The sequence below is a fragment of the Ipomoea nil genome, unplaced genomic scaffold (assembly GCF_001879475.1).
Source record: "Ipomoea nil cultivar Tokyo-kokei standard unplaced genomic scaffold, Asagao_1.1 scaffold3069, whole genome shotgun sequence".
Lineage (NCBI taxonomy): Eukaryota > Viridiplantae > Streptophyta > Magnoliopsida > Solanales > Convolvulaceae > Ipomoea > Ipomoea nil.
The window spans coordinates 7025080-7046325 of record NW_017619497.1 but is presented as its reverse complement, the minus strand read 5'-3'; the positions used below and the strand labels follow the sequence as shown (position 1 = coordinate 7046325).

General features: G+C 33.0%; 3 protein-coding genes and 1 long non-coding RNA gene across 5 annotated transcripts; 2 read left to right on the top strand and 2 right to left on the bottom strand.

The window, feature by feature from the left end:
* Positions 1–1357: 1357 nt before the first annotated feature.
* On the bottom strand, positions 1358–5211 carry LOC109165626 (GDSL esterase/lipase At5g45920). Of its 2 annotated transcripts, XR_002051571.1 has the most exons (7): positions 5033–5211; positions 4727–4948; positions 2681–2748; positions 2342–2506; positions 2025–2232; positions 1592–1615; positions 1358–1552 (listed from the first exon to the last, which is right to left on the bottom strand). XR_002051571.1 is itself a non-coding variant. In XM_019314474.1 (5 exons), exons 1-5 carry the CDS (start codon positions 5135–5137, stop codon positions 2064–2066), a joined length of 729 nt encoding a protein of 242 aa, XP_019170019.1. In that variant the 5' UTR covers positions 5138–5211; the 3' UTR covers positions 1877–2063. The 2 variants fall into 2 exon arrangements, 1 of the variants encoding a protein (XP_019170019.1); XM_019314474.1 differs by lacking the exons at positions 1358–1552; positions 1592–1615 and having other exon boundaries at positions 1877–2232.
* An 843-nt stretch (positions 5212–6054) lies between these two features.
* LOC109164803 (putative expansin-B14) lies at positions 6055–6516 on the bottom strand. Its single transcript, XM_019313350.1, has one exon. It carries the CDS (start codon positions 6514–6516, stop codon positions 6055–6057), a length of 462 nt encoding a protein of 153 aa, XP_019168895.1.
* Positions 6517–6818: 302 nt separating this feature from the next.
* On the top strand, positions 6819–7498 carry LOC109164665. The gene is made up of 2 exons (XR_002051436.1): positions 6819–7034; positions 7197–7498. It is a non-coding gene; the product is annotated as an uncharacterized LOC109164665 (long non-coding RNA).
* Positions 7499–15617: 8119 nt separating this feature from the next.
* LOC109164567 (GDSL esterase/lipase At1g28590-like) lies at positions 15618–20457 on the top strand. Its single transcript, XM_019313071.1, has 5 exons — positions 15618–15935; positions 16052–16279; positions 17528–17676; positions 17760–18033; positions 19635–20457. The coding sequence occupies exons 1-5, from the start codon at positions 15692–15694 to the stop codon at positions 19895–19897; spliced, it is 1158 nt and encodes a 385-aa protein (XP_019168616.1). The 5' UTR covers positions 15618–15691; the 3' UTR covers positions 19898–20457.
* Positions 20458–21246: the final 789 nt, after the last annotated feature.

Below are 21246 nucleotides of genomic sequence, written 5' to 3'. Positions count from 1 at the left end.
CAAGCACTAGAAATCAAAATTATAATGATGTTGAAGCACATTATTAATTAATTTCATAGAAACAGAAACTAAAAAAAAATATTGAATATTGTAAGAATAACTCAAGTTAGAGAAAGAACAATTGTGACTACAAAGTAGAGAACAAGCCATTAAAAAAATCAAATAAAACATTTAAGAGAGATACCATTGAGATTATGAGCTGAACGGCGAAGTAAGCAACAAGAAACTTGGATTTACTTCCTTTTTTATCATTATTATTATTTTTAAAAAAAAAAAAACAAACAAACGATGGTCAATTCAGTTCGGTTCGATTTTTTACCAAACCGTTCGGTATACAAGGATCCATTACCATTTAATTGTTCGGTATATTATCGAACCGAACTAGTTCGGTTTGAAAAAATCGAATCGAATTGCCTACCCCTACACCAAAGTGCTGTTGTCTTTTAGTCCTGACCAAGTATTAGGAAAAAAAAAAAAAAAAGCAAAGACACTTTACATAAACACAAACTCTGCACTAATTGCCCCTTTCTCCATCCATATTAGGAGATACTTTAGGTTTTATGGTTCCAATGTTGACTTGCGAAAGATTAAAAAACCAGGAAATTCAATAAGGGAAATATGATCATTTGGCCACCATCTCCACTCAATGTTTTTAATTCTCCTCTCTTCAGGCAGAACCAAAAAAGTTGAAGTTGGATAACCACATTCTCAAGAAAATGATTATCTGATCTGATATGCAACTTGTCCTTTTAGGACCTAAAAGTGCAACTCCTTTTTCATAAACAGACAACATAAAAGAATCAGCAGCACTATATTCTTGAATCTTGACCAATATAATGTTGAATTCCCACGCGGCGATTTGAATATAAAGGCAGTGGCTTCATCACACAGTTAGGAGAATGACAGGGAAACCTTTTAGGCTGATGCGACTCTGTTGTCTTATGTTCTAAAGTAACCTTTGTCTTATTAGTGTTTTTTATTCGAATGATTGCATGAGAGTATGAGACAAATGATATGTTTATTCTCAAAAATGATATGTTTCAAATCTATCCAAGAATGCACATATCATTAAAGTGGCAAGATGAGTAGTCATCCAGTGAAAGCAATTCCATTAGAGTGAAGGCCAAAAATCCTCTCGGAATGCACATAGTCTTGGATACTATACTTACGGTTCTTATATATATATATATTCACGTAACGTTATTTGATGCATCACTACATTATTGCTATCAAATATAATCTCTACTGGGAAGCTCTGCATTACTGCACTTTTGCACCGAGAAATGGCAAGTTTAAGATGCATGCTAAGTCTAGTGTTCATTTTCTTGATTCTTTCCTTGAATGTCAGCAGTTCAAATGCAACAAGATATCGTGGATTAGTGAATATGCAGAAAAGGGTGAATAGCAGGCAAGTTTTACGAGATTTAGGCTCCAATTTGCCGAAAACAATCAGAAACAATAACAAGGTGGGAGGGGGTAAAGACAGATTGGCACCTGAGGGACCTGATCCCGAACATCATTAGCAATCTTCAGCTAGCTTGCCCAGAATGCCATCCCCCGAAGGAACTGCTTGCATGATTATATTTTATATATCACTAAAGAAAACATCATCGATCTGCACACAAATATATAGTCTTTTACATGTTTCAACTGACAAAGTTAATCAAATGAAGTCATGTCAGAGAGTATAAAGTTTGTATGCAAGACTTTGTATGAATCTATCATTACCTTATCAATAAAATGTCTCTAGAAGTTGTTCTTAGTCATCTCATTTCTTCAACTGTTAAAATTTTGGCACGAACATTTATACTTCTATACTAACAGTCCGAACTTTTCACAGCAAATTGATTACAAGGTTGCAAAAGAGGGGCATCAGATAAACCACATCATCTGGTTTGTAATTTATAACAGAAGAACAGGACCAACAAAAGTGCTACATAGTACAATGTTTATGTATTAAAAAGTACAAAAAGTTGGCATGGAAATTGAACAAGTTGATATCGAGATATTGTTTGTAGACAGACCCGATTTAAGGATCAGAATCAAGAACAGCATATGCCGATTTAGTTCTTCAAGTTTTCAAAGGATTTGAGGGGATCATTTGGATCAATGTCATCTATGAGTGGGAAATCAACCATTAGAGTTTCCACACTGGAGCCTAGTTTCTTCAGCACATCAACCACCTCTTTAAACACGATAGCATTCCCAGCACGACTGAGGTGCAAACCATCACTGCATTTCAAGACTAGGATGAATCGAGCAGATTATATGACATAGAATCAAACATGTATTCGTTTTCATATGAAGTTAGACTGTCTGGTGTCCATATAGTTAAGATTACCTCAGACAAGCAGTTTGCCAGTCTGGAACTTCCTGAACTTTTATCCATAGATCCACAGATGGAATTCCAAGTTCTGCTGCAACAGCAAGACACGCTTTGGCATAGGTTCCAGCAGCTTCATATGTCCTTTCTGGAAGGCCCGATTTGTTTTCAGTAAATGGATATCTGCACATGGTTTTTAAGTAACATCATATCATAGTTTCTCATAACAGTCATCCACACGAATTGTAAGTAACAGTAGAGATGTCCATTAAAAAAAAAATAACAAAAAATAAAAAAATAAAAAAATACTACACTCTGCATATACACGTGAAATGAATGTGTGGAGAAGAACTTTACAGAAGGCGTGCTGGTTCATAAATTGGAGGCGGTGTAATGAGGATGACATGCACTGTTGGCCATTGTTTCTGAAAAATAAAAAACTTGCATTTTAGCATAGTTTTTAATAACCAACATCAACATTAAAATAAAAGCAAGAATTTACACCTGCAGAAACTATGGGGGAAAACAACTTACATTAAGATTGTTTTTCTCTTCATGCTGAAATAACTAATTACTTTATGTCTAATACCACATAATAAACCTTTGATATAAAACCATCAGCTTAACAATGTAGAATGTAACACAGGGAGTTTAAACCTTTTTTCTTTTTTGGCCTTGTATTAACAAGACAATTAACTATAGAGCCATACCCCAAAAAAAAAAAAAGAATGAATCCTGGTTCACAAACTCACGTAAAAAACAAGCATGAAGATATGAAGATTGTTTATCTTGAGGGCAATAGTTCTTGCTTTACTTAAAGTTTCTTTATCAGTTGCATGAGGACCACTCCCTATTCAAAGTCATGCAATATTCAAATCATCAAATGTACACTTAAATTGGTGAACAGATCTTTCTGGGTAGAATAAAACGATGAACAACCAACCAAATCACCCCAGTAGCCGATATTTTATAAGAAAAAGAGGGTACATTCTTTGTAAAGCTATGCGAGCATTGTACTGCCTTATAACCTTTGTGAATAAACAAAGTTATAGGGGTGAGTGAAAATGACAGGGCACTCCATGCAATGTATTAAATAATTTAGAAGCAAAAGCCTAGTAAAAATGGTCAAGTGGCAAACACTAATAGCAACTACTGGGCCTCCTGGGTATATACTTTTTGCTAATTTACTTTCAAGTGGCCCTTCCCGGCCCACCAATTCAAAGACTTCAAGAAGCAAAACGGGATTTGGAGATTGTCCATAGATGGACCACTGTGATAGCTTTAATATGTTTTTTGCTGGACTAAAGTTAATATAATTGATATAGACTTCTCAGAATGATGTGTACAGTCAAACAAACAATCAAAGACAGAAGGAAGACCCAAAAGGCAGATACTTTCGATTGATTCTTCACTTGAGCACTTCAAAAAAGTTCACCAAATCAATATTCCATAACTTTTCTCTTTTAGTAAACTCATATTGTAAACTCGACCCAAACTTTTTATGCCCACCCTGAAGGCCTCAACCTCTGACTTAACCCCCATCAAGGTTATTTATGTTCTTCATCTCAAGGTACCTGCACTTATACTCTTCTCCCCAGCTGAATAAAGGAAAGTATACCATGTTCCTTCCACCCTTACTAAGAGTAATTTTCATTACACATTCAATCATACCGAAACTGAAGTAATTTCTTGCATCATCTCCATTCACACTAAAGGCAAAGTGGGTAGTACTAATACCTAGTAGTTACAAGAAATATACTAGCTTCCCATCTAATGGGCCGCTGAGTCACCGTGATTTACCACCTCCACAAATCCTGTCGGCCCGAGGTGTGGGGGCCAGGGGTGAGGGATTTCGCCTTTTGTGGGCAAGAAACATGCTATCTTGGTTAATACATTATGCTTCACCTTGTACAAAGATTTGCATCATTAACACCGAGTACTTAGAACCTACATGCCAACCTATTCATGCCATTTCCAACATTATTACATACATAGTTAAGAAATCAACTAATTTCGTTGGTCACTTAATACAGAAATGTCCATTTTATGTTAAAGATTATTTTTAAAGATACTTAAAAACAGTTTTAACTATCATTGATAAGAAATGCTCACAAATACATAACAACATAAAGATTCAAACTTGTGACTTGAAAGTTAAAGATTTTTTTAGTGGGAAAATTGGTGGCATTTTACATATTAGATCTCAAAATATTTTTCTACTCCCTACGTGGAAGTGTGGAACACAACAAGACACAGCTGCAGACTGAGTCATAACACCGGACAACGTTAACATGTTTCTAGGAAAAATAAACACAGGAAGTATAATATGTCCAAAAATGAGGTTTTGGAGAGTTCTCAACAAACTCCAAATCCCAATGGCTGGGGCTTTGGAGTGTGGAATACCTTGAAGAAGGAGACAATAGAACACAGATTCTGCTTATACTCATCGACAGGCACGTGCTGGAAGGAAGAACATCTATCGGGAACACAGGCATCGTTTGCTCCGAAGAACACCGTAACCGCCAGCGGCGCACCTCCGCCCTGCTCCGCCGGGAACGCCTTGTCTATTATCCTCAAAGCCCACCTGGTGTTGTAACCGCTGAACCCTCTCAACACCACATCGGCCTGAACCAAATGCACACACAAAATTACACACACACACACAAAAGAAGAAGAAAGAATTGAAGAGCAGAGAGATGATTTGATGACCGTTCGACGGAAGTGATCGGCGAGGGAAACGCCCCAGCCACCATCCTCGACCTCGAAGGACATCTCGGTGATGGAGTCCCCAAAAAGATAAATCTTTGGCCTCATTATGGTCTATGGATGATCACTCCCACTATTTTCTCTTACACTAATCTGATCCACCAACAAAAGCAGAGTTCATAGCACTGTGTTTATGTACTAAGTGTCACCCTCATCAAAAACGTGCTTTTGACTTTTGACTCTTTAGCATATGCCAACGTTGAAGACCATTGGTCTTGCTTTTGGTTGCCCACATAATCATTTCGGAATTACGTACGAATAACATTTTAATTTTTAGAAAAATATTACTCCATATTATTCTTCTCCCAAAATCCTCAACTCCGATGACCCCACAGAATATTTAAAAGATGTAAATTACAGTGACTCAATAGTTCAGCAAACATAGTAAATTATCGGTGCGTACGAGAGATGTGCAACTTTAGACATAATTTTCACATTGTGTTGTTGAGGTTCGAACATTGATAGTACGGGCAAAAATATTCATATTCTATTTTATAATAAAGTAGTCCGCGTATTAATTGACTACGGTGAGTTATCAGTTATTTAACATTATTATCAATTATCAATTTTACAACAAAAATTATAGTATTACTTGATTTGTCATACGTTTTAATGTTTTATGTATATATTAAATATTGTTTGATTTGTAACGTATTTTATTCAAAGATCAAATCTACATCTTTTCATATAAAATCTTATAACAAAAACTTTAGTATTACTTGAATTTGTCATACGTTTTATGTATAAATTAAATTATGTTTGATTTACCCTCAAACAAAAAAATTATGTTTGCTTTATAACGCATTTTATTTCAAAGATCAAATCTACATCTTTTTCATATAAAATCTCAAACCAACAAAATATAGAATTTGAGGGCTTAAATTTGATAACTACATTGATCTATGTGACAAATCATTGCCATTTGAAATTATATCATAAGTGATTGTTGTTGATTTGTATCTATCCTAGCATCTCACATGTCGGTATAAGATTTGAACCCTTCCTGCATTGCGCATGGCGTTAGCTTGACCCGGTTTTGCCATGGCACCGAAAGCGATTCCACCCAAGTCAAACCAAACCGGCAGATCGTTACAAGCACCAGGACATTCATCTGTTATATGGACTTTTATAGGCTTTCTTGAACATGATGGATTTGAAATGCATTTTACTAGGTAACATTGTCCACACCCTTTGCCTCTCTTAAATAGAGCTTGATTTCCTGCAGATATAAAGGAATTGTAAGGATGTCTGCCTACATTTCCAAATCCACATGCTCCAGTATCAGTTCCATGTCCATTTGGTGGACCGTACCATGTTGCAATAGCAGGTGCAAACCTAGCAAAAGTCCCATTTAATTGATTTCTACAATGGCAACAATTAATAAGAAATAAGAACACAATAAACATTATACAGTGTGAAGAAGCCATAGCTAGTTACTGTAGTTTTACTTCAATTGCATTGGAGAATCTTTTATCTTCTTTCAATTTATAATGTATTGGAATTTATTTACCTTGAATTTGTAACGTATTTTCTTTAAAGCTTTTATTTATTTCTTTTAATTAATGCTTTGTAGAGACGTTAAAAACTAAACACATGCAATTATTTCTTTTTTCGGCATACACAATATGGGTACTTGGTGTGTGTTTATAAACCTGAGGGTTAAAATGAAACTTTGTAAAACATAAGAGGTCAAAGTGAAAATCCATAACTCAATGTCTAAATCTAATTGGGCTTCCAATCTTCCATTCTGTCGGGTCTCATACAAGTCACAACCCTAGAGATTGCGTGGGCAGAGCGGAGAAGAAAAAGGGGAATCGCGAAGTCAGTCAACGATGTGTTGTGGAGAAGACGGTGAATGCCGGCCGTTGGGGTTTCTGTTAGGCCTCCCTTTCGCCTTCGTCGCCCTCATCCTCTCCGTCGTCGGCGCCGCCATCTGGATCGTCGGGTACTCCGTTCTCTCCACATATCACTGCAACCATAAAAATCGCGTTATTCTATTTTTTTTTTTCAATTATAGAATTAATTAATTCTGGCCAGGGAAAGAGACAGGTTTTATGGTTTTGAATTATTTTTTAATTGGGAAATGAATTTGATCGGGTGATTGCAGGAGTTTGGTGAGTTGCGTGTGCCCGTGCTGCTTTTGTATAACGTGGATCGTAGAGTTGGCCGTGTCGCTGATCAAGGCTCCATTTTCGGTGATCAAATGGTTCACTGAACAAATCCCTTGTTAATCAAGGTGCACTCTGTATCATCCTTTTTTTTTTTCCTTACTGCTGCCCTGTATAATAATTTACACCACAGTCTTCTTCCTCACTTTGATCTTTTTGTGGATCGTTAACATCACGGCTTAAATAATCATTCTTACAGGTTTATTATGGATGATGATTAATATTTAGTTTATTTTTGATTTGTTTGCGCCATCGTATCAAAATAAATTAAAGAATTTGAGTTAGCTGATCAAAATGTTTTTCATATTTTATTTATTTATTTATTTTTGTGATGAATATGATATTGAAACATTTGATAGTTCATATTTGGTGTTTACTTATAAATTAGCTAATGCTATTGTAAACTAAGCTGATTAAGCTGTGATTTGATATAAACAACATATAATTGATCATGAAATGGTTATTGTAGAGTACTTACCACAACAAGATATATGGATTGTATAAGACTTGTGAATTCATCTAGGCTAGTTCCGGGTTGAATTGTACTGCTTTCTTTAAGTTAAGATGTCTGTGGTTTGAGTGTTTGGTGTTGAGTTGTTTATTTGAGTAAAAGTGAGAACTAGACTATTTTGTTAGGCTAGTGTTTATATGTCTGGTTATCTTAACATAAATTATTAAATGATTTTGGGTGTGAATTATAGCTTACGAAGAAAATTGGGACGTGTTTGAAATTTGAATAAAGATCCCGTCTTGGTACTTTGTGGATTGATGAATTAAGAATCCACTCTCTGAGGAAGTATTTATGTATAGAAGGAGAATCTAATAGTTATGATCAAGTCAATATAATCTAAAAACGCGGATGGTTGTGGCCATGAAGCAGAAGCTAAGAGAAGTTATAACATATTGCACTAGGTTGGTAATAATCGCTTAAGTCTATCTTTTATAGTGATTCAACCATGTGCTTGGATCCATATGACTTTAGTTAGCATTGTCGAGTGACTAAAGGTGATCCATCATGTGATGAGCCAAATGATTTGTACACGCTAAATGACTCGCGAATGGAAAATGCTTAGGCCATGTGAAAGTGACTTGATATCTAAGACCTTATTAGGCCAAATTCAATAAAGCATATGTAAATATGTAATAACTCTAAGTCTCTAACATAGTATGATTGATGTGTTATCTTCCTACCTAACGTTGTTATTTAGTGGATTATTATGAATTTAGGACTTCATTGCCCTTGTTTGGTGTTATTTTTTTCTCTCTTTATTTGCTTGATATTTGGAAATAATGCTAGAGTTTTTTTTTTTTTTTTTTTTTTTTTTTTTTTTTTTTTTTTTCCCAATACGAGGGAGGGGGGAGTGAGAAGCAATAATATAAAGGTATATATTACAAGAATATGGATCAAACAATTTCAACAATATCTATAAATATTAAAAGCCTAAGGAAGGTGATCATGATGTGTTTGGAACGATGGACATGTCTTAATACCTGATAGTACATTTCAAGAATGCATAACTATGACCTGTGGCAAAAATGTTGGATTAACTGGTGCAATAATAGTTTTAGAGGAAAGCACCATCACTGGATAGTACTGTAAGCCTAGTTTTTGCAACACAAAATCTTATTAATTGGCTTGATTCATGCTTCATCTTGTTGTCACTTTCGCCAGAAATGAATTCTTGATTTGATCTAATCTCTTGGTGCACTTCACTGCAATTTTAATGCCTTGGCGCAGTACACATTTAAAAGCAGAACCTAGTCCTCATTTCCCAAAAAGACAATAATAATAGGCATAGTTTCTCATTTGTGTTGAATGTTATATATTGCCAAATGCATGATTTTATTTAATTGACCAAAGTTTAAATTTTATTTTATTTTTTTTGAAAACAATCATCAAAGCGAACTATTATTGCGAAATCATATCACGAATATAATGAGGGATATTGCGAAATCATATCACGAATATAATGAGGGATATCTGCGTCCCACACCTCTCGACCAATATATGAGCAAGAAACTCTGGCTAGAGAGTGAGCAATCACATTGCATGTTATATTGTAATTTTTTAACACACTTAACATATTCATAGTATATGTTTAATAATTATGTCAATTTTAATTGGGATGTGGTTCGATCTTGTGTAGATTAATGAGTAAGTTAAGAACAATAAATAGTTAATGGAATATTTCTTTACTAAAATTTACATGGATGGAATGCATGTGTATTTAAGAAAAGTAAATGATATAATAGAGGGTAAAATAATAAAAATAAAAAAATATTAAAATTAAAATAATATGAATCATTCATTATAACAAATAATTATACTAACATTTTTTAGTTTTTGGAAGGACTTAATTTGTAGATTGTAGATAAATGAATGCAATGATCTCTCTTGTTGGAATCATTTCAAAAGCAATCTCCAACCCTTCTTTCTTCCATCATCACAAGCATATGGGGATGGCAACAGGGTCGGGCCAGGGGCAGGGAGTATGCTCCCTGTCTTCGTCGTTGAAACCTCGACCCCATCCCCATTTTTGACAGGAATTGAAAATAGTTACCATCCTCATCTTTGGGGAGAATTAGGCGAATATATATAGACAAATCTAAATTATTAATTTAGTAGATTTAACGGTTGAAAATAAACAAAACTTTGTAATATTTATGAGAACGTCTTCGTTCATTTTTACTTGATTTCTTATCCATCAGATCTTGCAGATCAATTGTTTGGATTTGTCTACAAGTTCTCACTTAGGGAGTGATTTTCATATGATTAGGATTTTATATATATATATATATATATATATATATATATATATATATATATATATATATATTACACACACACACATTTTTTTATTATTATTATAATTATAATAATAATTATTCGGGGACAGGGCAAGAAGGGGTATCCTCGTCCCCAACAGGGAATTACATACATTTTTCGTTCCTGGTCTTCAACAATTTTCTCCATCCCTGTCTTTTTCGGAACGGAGATTAAGAATCCTTGTTAGAAATGGGACAAATTATCATCCCTAAGCATCACCTTCCTCTTCCTCCTTCAGTGTTATTTCCGGCCTAAACAGTGGAGTGGATGACTCTCACTTTTAACTTTGAGTATCCTTTATAATTATTTGCTCCATAATAGATTAGAGTCGATATAAAATCGTATCAAAATTAATCTTATTTCTAATCATCTCATACAACATAGCCACCAATTGGTCATCGTAACCACTTTCTTCTTTGGACAATTAATTAAAGTAATAGGCAAATAAGTTGCCAGTCTAAACAATTGAATGGACGGCTCTCACTTACAACTTCAAATATTACTTTACAAATACTTATAAATTAGAGCAGGTGCGAAACTATATCAAAATTAATTCCGTTTCTAATCATCTTGTACGACATAGCCGCTACACCATCATGGCCAGATTTTGGGGGCGTGCAAGATGGACAACAGCATAGGGCTTCAACTTTAGAGGACCTAATATTTACACTGTTCATACTTATTTGAAATAATAAAAATCATATATTTTATAATAAAAATTGTGATTTTTTGTGTTTCAGATGGTGTTACACCGTTTTTACTTATTTGAAATAAAAATCATATATTGTACAGTATTGGTTTTAAAAGTTAATTTTATGAAACTAATTAATATTTTAAATTTTTGTGCTAACAATTATTTTCAAAAAAATACTTTAAAAAAAAAAAAAAAAAAAAGAAGAGTAAAAACTAGCATTTTTATGCCACATAGCCTTACACATCCGTTCAAGATGCATATATCATACATGCAGTGTATCTGTACGTGGACAAAAAATTCCCTCGAGAAAATCAACGCAGCCCTAATTTTAATTTAGTTTTGTATGTCAAAGGTTGAAACTTCAAATCCCTAACAACCATTGATATTGGATTCTCTTACTACAGACAGGTGCAATGAATCTTGTTTGTCTTTTATTTGTGTTGGGGAATTATCATTAGATTCTATGTCTAGTTCAATAAATCGATACAAGTTCGTCTAATCCGAATGTACGAGTCAACATTCAACAATAACACCTACAATTCTCATACTTTGGAGTGTGTGTTTCATGATTCTGAGGTATATTCGTCACTTTTAGTGTGTATATATATATATATATATATATATATATATATATATATATTCTTAATTTTACTTTTATAATTCACATGCTAATATGTTTGTTATATAACACATATTTATGTATTTCATATTCTATTATAATGTCCATTTTCATCAAATTTTTACATTTTCCTAATTTAGGGTGCGCGTATACATGCAACAATAAAAAAGGCTTAAGTTGATGAATTTAAAAAAATCTTTTTTGAGGGTCATTTGTACTCCATTAAAAACTTTATCGTTGCAACAAATGACATGCGATACAAAACTACGCACCACAAATACAAGATCATGTTCATTCATTCTACAAAAGTCTTTGAGTATAACAATAACGACTTTCCAAACATGACATACATGTTGAAAGCTTTCGATCAACTTGGTCCTACCCAAATTAATGTTTCCGAACTATTTGGTAATACTTATTTACGGTCCTCATTTCGTTTACCATTTCAAGTATTTTATATATATATATATATATATATATATATATATATATATATATATATATATATAAAATGTAGTTGTTATTGTTATGATGATAAATCTCTATAGATTTGGTTGGTTCTATTGTCTCGATTGAATCTCCACGTACAACCATAATTAATGGACGGGACACCAAGTTCATCCACTTTATTCTTCAAGATCATGAGTAAGTCATGTTATATTAATCAACTTTACACTTAATCATGGATCATATGTGTTTTATAATGTGTGTACGCCTTATAACAATCTTTTTTTTTTTTTCTCTTCTTAGATAGAGACGTTTACCTTGCACATTTTGGGAGCAATATGTTGATCAACTATTACAGCATGTCAACTATGACAACCCTAATCCAGTTGTTCTACTCATTCAGTTTTGTCGTGCAAAAATGTACAAGAGTAAGTTACTATTATGTATTCTCGAGTAAACAACCCAGGTGGTCTTAAAATATTAATTGCCAAGAACTCAAATTCCTCTATTACATCAACAACCAACGTGATATACCACGAAGTTTTCAATAATTTATAATTTTGTCACTCTTATTTTTCTATATTGTATGTTAAAGTAATTTCTTTATTATTTCTATTTTCCATTTTATATTCCTGATCCAACTTTTTATATATTACATCATCTCTTAAATTTTTCACACAGTTACACAATAAGATGAACAATATTCATCCTGCGCATCGCACAGGTATCATACTAGTTTAGTAAAATATGAGATATACGCAATAGAAGGGATTCCATCAGCAAAATTTCTACCTCTGCCAATATTTTAGCAACCAATTTAAGTAGGTAAGTTGGTGAATAGCGTATGTAGAGTGTTAGGTGGAGATCGATTTCTAAAACCTAAATTGCCAATAATAATGCCGACCCCATTTTTATTTTTTAATTATTAGCCACCATTCTCATTGGATCGCAAGTGGATTGGAGTTACAAATAATAAATAAATAAATAAATAAATAAATAATTCTCAACTGGACTTGGACAATTCAAAACAATCACGAACATATGGGGAATTTGTTTATATATATATATATAACCACATAAAGATATAAAGAAAAAGAAAAAAAAAAGATTTATATGGAACATATTTTTAGTATTATATGAAATATATTAGGTAGATTATTTGATTCATATATCATGTAGTTCATTCACCTTATTTTATATGTCTAGTTTGATTATCGAGAATTGAGTCGTTATTTATAATTCAACTTTTCGTAATAGTTAATTTAGTATTATATTACTCCGTAGTATATAAAATTTATATATTTAGAAAATACATTAAAAGTATTATTAAATATTAAAAAATAAATTTAAAAATTATTTTAAACAAATACAAAAAAATAAATGAAAATAAAAATTTATTTTGATCAATGAATAGTAAATATAACAAGTAGAATGTGACAATTGGAGTAATATAATGTACGGACATTAGCATTTATGGAACACCATTTCAATCCATCATATTCTAAAAGTCTTTGTCAGTTGACTATTGTTGTCAACTCTATGAATATGTTTATTAATCAGTAAAATTATCTATTTAAAAAATAATAATTTTTTTTTAGAAAAAGGTAATATGTCTCCTTGTACATTTAGAAAATAAAATTTAAAAATATAGAATGAAAAACTTGAAAAAGTAAAAATAAATGATTAAGATGAATACTGCCCAAAATTTACATCTAAATTAAACTCCAATTTGATCAGCAGCACGTGTGAATAAGAAATCGCGCGTGTGGAATATGAAAATATTGTTCAATAATATACAGATAAGATCATGTCAAAAGTTGTGTGCTCGCACATGGGCTACACAATTATAATCAATAAGAATAATGCTTATAAACACTACAAAAGTAGTTTAATTTGTCCACACAAGCAAGCTAGGCTAATAATGAAATTGTATAAATTAAAATTCAATCTGTCCACACAGCAAGCTAGGCTAATAATGAATGTCATGATTATGATGAGACAACTTATTATATTTTTATTGAATGTCATGATACTCTAATAAGATAAAATAACGTATATAAATAAATTTTCTCATCATTTAATAAGAGAATTTTAAATTCTTTTAATGTCATGCAATGTCACGTCTTTTCATCGCTCTCTCGGACTCTATCAAGAGCATACTTCCACCAAGGGACAATGGAGCAGTTGCCCCCTCACCTACCCCATTATATATATATATATATACACACACACACACATACATACACACACACACATACATATATGCTTTAGTATAAATAAACTATATATTATTATAAATAAAAATTATTGAAAGTTGAAGCAGCTTAATTTGTTGATGGTGAGTTTTTATTATAAAAGATCGCTTTGTTTTAAAATTGAAACAAAGAAAGGTTAAATTTGAGAAAAGATTGATGATATAATATAGGTGGTGGGTAGCTAGTCAAAGCTTTCTCAATACAAATGCACCATTTCTTCCCTGGCTTGCTTAGAAAAAAATAATGTTTCAAGAGTTGGTTTAGATAGAATAAAAATATAATTTTGTTGACTAATCTTCATGGCTTCAATTCCATGATAATCTTTGCTTCAAACATTAATTTTGTGGACGAAGAAGGAAACAAATTATGACATGGCTTCCATAAATTACAATTCTCGATTTACTCTTAGCTAGCAACACAAATAAATTTTCTTGTTATATTTGTTATTTCATCAACCACTAATCTAATGCTATAATTTTGTATTCCAACATCCTAAACTAATATCCTTATATCTAAAATTCAACCAACCACCAATAGTTACTATTGGGTAGCGGCTCGAAGAGTTGGGTCCATCATGTTATCATCAAAACGTGACACTGCTACATAAATATAAATAAATAAAATTAAGTTTTCTTTAAGCGTTTGTTATTAACAATTAGTATTATAGTAGGCTTTGAGGATGTGAGGGGATTTTTGAGAGGGGCTACCAAGTTTTTTTTTTTTTTTTTTTTTTTTTTTTTTTTTTTTAAGGTTGTTGCATAGTTACACGTACCGTGTCGGAACTCGGAAGGCAAATTTGGGTCGTTAAATGAGAAAATTAAAGAGACCGTTGACCAGTAGAGTGCAAATGTGCAATAATATTCAACAAAACACCAACAAAATATTGGGTGAATCCATGTAAGACATGTGACAATAGGTTGGCTAGCATGTTACATATATACTATAGACCACTAAGCCCACGTGTTGTGTACTCAACAGTTATGCCATGTACCCGAGTCCACTTTTGCAAGGTGGACTCAGATTCAAAATACACAATTTATATACTGAATGTTCACAATTTGAATTGTGAATATTCAATATGTAAATTGTGAATATTTAGACATTCAATAGGTAAATTGTGAAAGTTCAGTATTTAAATTATGTATTTTTGGACTCAGGTCTACCTTGCAAAGTGAACTCAGATTCACATAATAACCGTTATGTCATGGATTCGGGTCAACCTTATAATGTGGACCCTAGTTCAAAATACATCATTTATATATTGAATATTCACAATTTCATTCAATATGTAATTTGTGAACATTTAGTATATAAAATTGTGAACATTTAATAGGTAAATCATTAAATTGTGAACATTCGGTACGTAAATTGTGAAAAATCAATATATAAATTGTGTATTTTTAAACTAAGGTGACTTTGCAAGGTGGACCGGGTCCACATAATAATTTGCCATTACTATAAAATGGTCTTTTGTTCAAACCGGTAATAAGCCAATAAGCTAGCCAGCCTGCGTTTTCTCTTTCTTAGTTTTTTTTGGTAGAGATTTTCTCTTTCTTATGCTCTTTCATTATTAACACTGCGCCGCTTCTCCGATGGCCGTTGCCCCTTCTTCCTCGTTTCTTGGTGTCCTGATACTCATAGCTTCCATTGGCTACGCCGCCGCTTGCTATTCGGCCGTTTTCGGCTTCGGCGATTCCCTCACGGATGCCGGAAACCTAATCCGCCTTGAGCCTGACGGCACCGTCCCCCACATGTACTTCCCGCCGTACGGCGAAACCTACTTCGACCGACCCACCGGACGCTGCTCCGACGGCCGCCTCATCGTCGATTTAATCGGTTCGTACTGTTGTTTTGCCATTGCCACCTTTTGTTTTCCCCGTGTAATTAACGGTCTCTAATTCTCAGTCGTCATGATTACCCTTCTAATCTCGTATAGTATTTTGAAATTACAGCTCAGCATTACGGGCTTCCGCTTCCGCCGCCTTCGATCCCCGCCAGTTTGGAAGGCGACAAAAACAGGCTCCGTGCCGGAGTCAACTTCGGGGTGGTCGGATCACGTGCGCTCGACGCGCAATTCTATGAGCAGAGAGACATTTTCGACACTGTCACCAACGTTTCCATGACAGATCAATTGAATTGGTTCAAGGAAATGCTCCCATCTCTGTGCTCATCACCTCACGGTACGTCATTTCGCTCCTCCATCCCTACTTTTAAGAAGATTATAGTCACCGTGATTTACATCCTCCCACATACTCTGTCGGGTCGTAATATGGGGGACCTCAGGATTGGAGATTCAGCCTTTTTAAGAAAGATTATATAAATTTGGGAGAAGAAAGATTATATAAATGCCCGCAACTATTTAGTTTAATGATTTAGTAAGCAATATTTAATAAAAGAATGAATGTTATATAAATGACTAATGGTCAAATTGCAATATCATCAATATATGTGACTAAATAACTAATTAATTACCAATTACTCTCTCTATTCCATATTATGTCTCTGATTCGTTTCACTTTATGTCTCTTGATTCGATTAATGGGACTTGATTGAATTTATTTTTAATCTAAATTTTTATAATATTAAATCCATGTATTTAGGCATTACACTAAAAAGTATTATCAAACAAAAAAATTCAAATTTAAAAATAAATAAAAATACTAAAAAAAATAAACAAAGAAGTAAGAGTTGGGTTGACAGTTTTGACCAATGAATAGTAAGTAGGACATATAAAATGAGATAGAGAAAATATCATGTAGTGTGATGATATTTCGATTAGTATTATTAAACAAAAAAATAATGTTATTGCTGGGAATCAAAACTGATTTTTTTTTAAAGTGGAACGTACGTTTTTACTAAAACGACGTTGTTTTTGCATTTGTATACACCATGCATAGTGCATACGAATGCACAGCATAACTTGCCATCATGATCCGATCCTGTGCTAACATTGGCTCAGACCCGGAATTTGGCCACCTCTAATTCAGGGCAACTTTAAATTTCAATGTTTCAAATACTAGCCCGTAAATTACGGATTTCTCACATTGCTAAAAAATATTTTACTGTCAAAATACTTGTCTTTTTATCACGGTCGCTATCAGAAAGTAAATTGTCCTTGAGTTTTTTTTTTTTTTTTTGGAAACAAATTGTCCTTGAGTTATTATATTGTATTTTATTGGATGGTTGCATACCTAAACTCGTAGTTACGTGTCAACACCCTCCATCTTAAAGCTTGTCTTCACCCAATCAAAGACTCCACTTTCTGGATGATGATGCTACGTGGTGCTTCATCACAATTTTCTTCTCTTATTTAATATTTTTTTTTATTTTTCTAAATAATGCTTTATAGTTTAAACCAAGTAACCAACGATGTCTTATTTATTTATTTATTTATTAATACTTTAAAAAATATATGTATATATATACAGATTGCAAGGAGCTATTGGATGGGTCATTATTTGTACTGGGAGAATTTGGAGGCAACGATTACACGCACTCGCTTCTATCCGGAAAAGGTATTAATGTCATCCGACCGTTCATTCCAATCGTCACCCGCGCAATTGCTCAGGCTGTCCATGTGAGTATCAATCAAATGCCATAAATTTATTTGTTCTAATTTATTATATTCTTCGATAGTGACTGTAAATTTTCTTCGTTCAGGAACTAGTGGAGCTAGGTGCGAGGACAATAATGATCCCTAGCGTGTTACCACTTGGATGTGCAGCCTCGTACTTGACATATTACCCAAGTCCTAACCCAGATGATTACGATGAATTAGGTTGTCTCATTTGGGTTAACCAAATGGCTTCTTACCATAACCAACTCCTCCAGCAACAACTCGCCCACGTAAGAGAACTTCATCCCTATGCCAATATCGTCTTTGCCGATATTTACAATGCTGCTATGGAGCTTTACCAGGGTCCTGGTACTTTCGGTATATTTCTATCCTCCCTCTAAGCAAAAAATAATATATTTTTGTTCCTCTTAGAATTATTTCTCGTGTGGATATGATATAATTATATAAAGAATTGGAATAAGGGCATAGGCCATTGAAATAATACAATTACACCACTAAATCTAAAAAAAATAACAATTAGATCTCTAAACTAATCAATTTTATTCAATTAATCTAATTTACAGGTTTTGTAGGTTAATAACAGGTCACCCAAAATTTAAAAAATATATATATATTTTAATTATTATTTAAAAATAATAATTAAAAAAAATTGTTTCCCGTCTCAGCCAGAGACGAAGAAACTCGGGGAATCCTTTTCTTTTTATTATTTTAAATTATTATTTTTAAATAATATATTTAAAAAAATATTTTAAATTTTGAGTGACTTATTATTAACTTACAAAACCTGTAAATTGACTTAATTGCATGAAATAGTAGGAATCGAATTGTTTTTTTTTTTTTTTTTAAAGTTCGGTAGCCTAATTACTCTACTGTGTGGAGTTTGATGCCTATTTGACTCTTATTCCTAAAGAATTTAAGTAACAATAATCATTCGTCACAAGACGTTAATGGAAACCAAACATTTGGGTCGCATTCATGGCACGAGCATTTATGCACATGAGGGCAAGGTTACAGGTATTCCGTTGTGAATTTAATTGGGTGGACAGTCCAATAGTAGTTAGCACTTAGCAGGGTCTTTTTTTTTCTTTTTTTTTTTTTTTTCTCATTTTTATAAATAAATGAGGTCATTCTAAAAGTATAAGTGCAATATTTAAAATTAATACTCTAAAATATATGATTTTTATTTTAAATAAGTATAAACAGTGTAAATATTAAATTTTGTGATGTTGTTAATCTTGCGCGGCATAAAATTTGGATGGTATTTAGTGGGACAAAAATGGGTTGGTCAGATCTCCTGGGTGTCTATCATCTATTATTATTTATTATACCCAATCTTGATAAGATCGTGACTCGTGAGCAGTGGGCAGTGGCATATATTTATTATTCTTGAGATGTTGATAGTTATATTTAATATTTATCATTAAAACAAGTTATTTGGATCAGATCACTATTTTTTAAGGAGTTTTTTTTTTTTTCTTTAAATTCTGATATTTTTGGTACTACATACATGATAAGTTGAAACAAAGGGTATTTGGACAAATATGATTAAGGCCTGACTTATAGGCCAATTTTGGCTTTTTTGATCACTATTAATTGTTTGATTTAGTTAAAATATCAATATAAGTGTCTAGTTAATTAGCTTTTTGCAACTTCAAAATGTTCAAATTCAAAAAGTTACTCCAAACAACTTTTTCAATTAACTTTTTTTAAAAAGAAATTATACCAGACAGCTATTAGCTAACAGTTAATTTACGAAACACTTTTCTACCACAGCTAATGTTATCAACTAATTATACCCTCTAATTAACACAATCAGCTAACAACCATTTACCAAAGAGGGCCTAAATGCATGTCCATTAGAATGGTCAGTGTCAATAAGTATATAGAATATGAATATATAGATACAAAAACATTGGGTGATTGCATTTTATGCATGGATTGGGTTTGCATGCATGCAGGGTTTTCAGGCGGAGCTCTGAGAGCGTGCTGCGGCGGCGGAGGTCCGTACAACTTCAACCCCTCCGCACAGTGCGGTAACGAGGGAGCAAGAAGCTGTGACAACCCTTCCTTCTACGTTAACTGGGACGGCTATCACTTAACGGAGGCTGCCTATCAATTCATTACCACCGCTTTGTTAGAGGGTCCGTACACCTATCCTCGTATGAACAATTTGTCTCCCTTCGATTCTCGTCTGCAAACATCCCCACTTGCCCAGATTTAATTCATACCACATTCATAAAATAAACCCATTTTTTACAAACCAGATTAACGATTCATTGTTAGATGAGATGCATAGATGAAATTCGTGTTTGTATACGTTACTATCAGCTTCCTCCTTAATTGCTCTATGACGTGGCAAAAGGATGTAATATAGGGTAAGGTACAGGGATTCTTATGCGACCGGTCACTCATCATTAGGTACGCCAAAATGTACTACAAAGTGTTAAGAAATGCACCGTTAGGTGTGGTGCATTTTTGCATTTCAATCTGGTGCATTTCCGAACATTGTAGTGCATTTATGCATACTTAATGGTGCAATCTGCACGGGTCACACGGGAAGTCCTGTCCGCATTTTGATAAGTATGGTACAAATTTTTTTTTAAGTATTATTAATTTTATTACAAGGTAGTATTTGTGCAAGGAAGTGCATGTCTTTTTTATTTTAATTTTTAGAAAGTGGGTTTGGGCTTGGGCTTTTGAAATGTTGTGTACATTGGATTGGGTTTGTACTTTGTACTATGTATCCTCTACAAATTAAAATTTAGATTTGAAGTTAAATGAGACTTTCTCTTGTTTTTGTTTGTTTATCTAAAGAAAGCTAAGAGAGCATGTTTTTTTTTTTTTTTTTTTATGTAATTTCATTTTACTAGTGCATGGAGGTTGATAAGATGACGTGGGTCTCTTCCAATTTAATTAACAATAACCCAACAAAAATAAGATTAATCTTGGTGCACAGAGTTCTAGTATACTCTGGTTAGGGAACTTTAGGTCAAACCAAAATAATTTACTAATTCAATCTTGAAAATTTGCAACTTACATTCCCAATTGATCATCGTTTATAAACTTTAGTTGAAGAACACTTTTGACTTTTGACACCTTCCAGTGAAGTGGGACGGCCCACGTTTAACCTACATGGGCTCAGCACTGTAGCAGGCCGCATCGGTTCAGCCCAACTAACATTTTTATACCATTAGCGTGACCTAACCCAATTCTCTTTAGACATCTCAAAATAGAAATCAATACAAGTTTTCAAATTACAACTAATCATTTCTTTAAAAAATTATATATATAGGACTAGCTTCATGTGATAATGTCTTTTGGAGAAAATTAAGAATTTTAAAAAAAATAATGTGACATTATTGTAATTATTGTCAATCCGTGCAACTTTTAACACTATACAATGTACTTTTTAACAATAAAAAATGTGTATTTTTAGATAACTTTTAAAAATATCAATGAAAAAAAATAAATTTTAAATCTAAATCGTAAATACTAAACCCTACACAGTAAAAAATAAATCCTTAAACCAAAAAGTTAAGTCATAAACTCTAAAATCCAAACTCTAAAGTG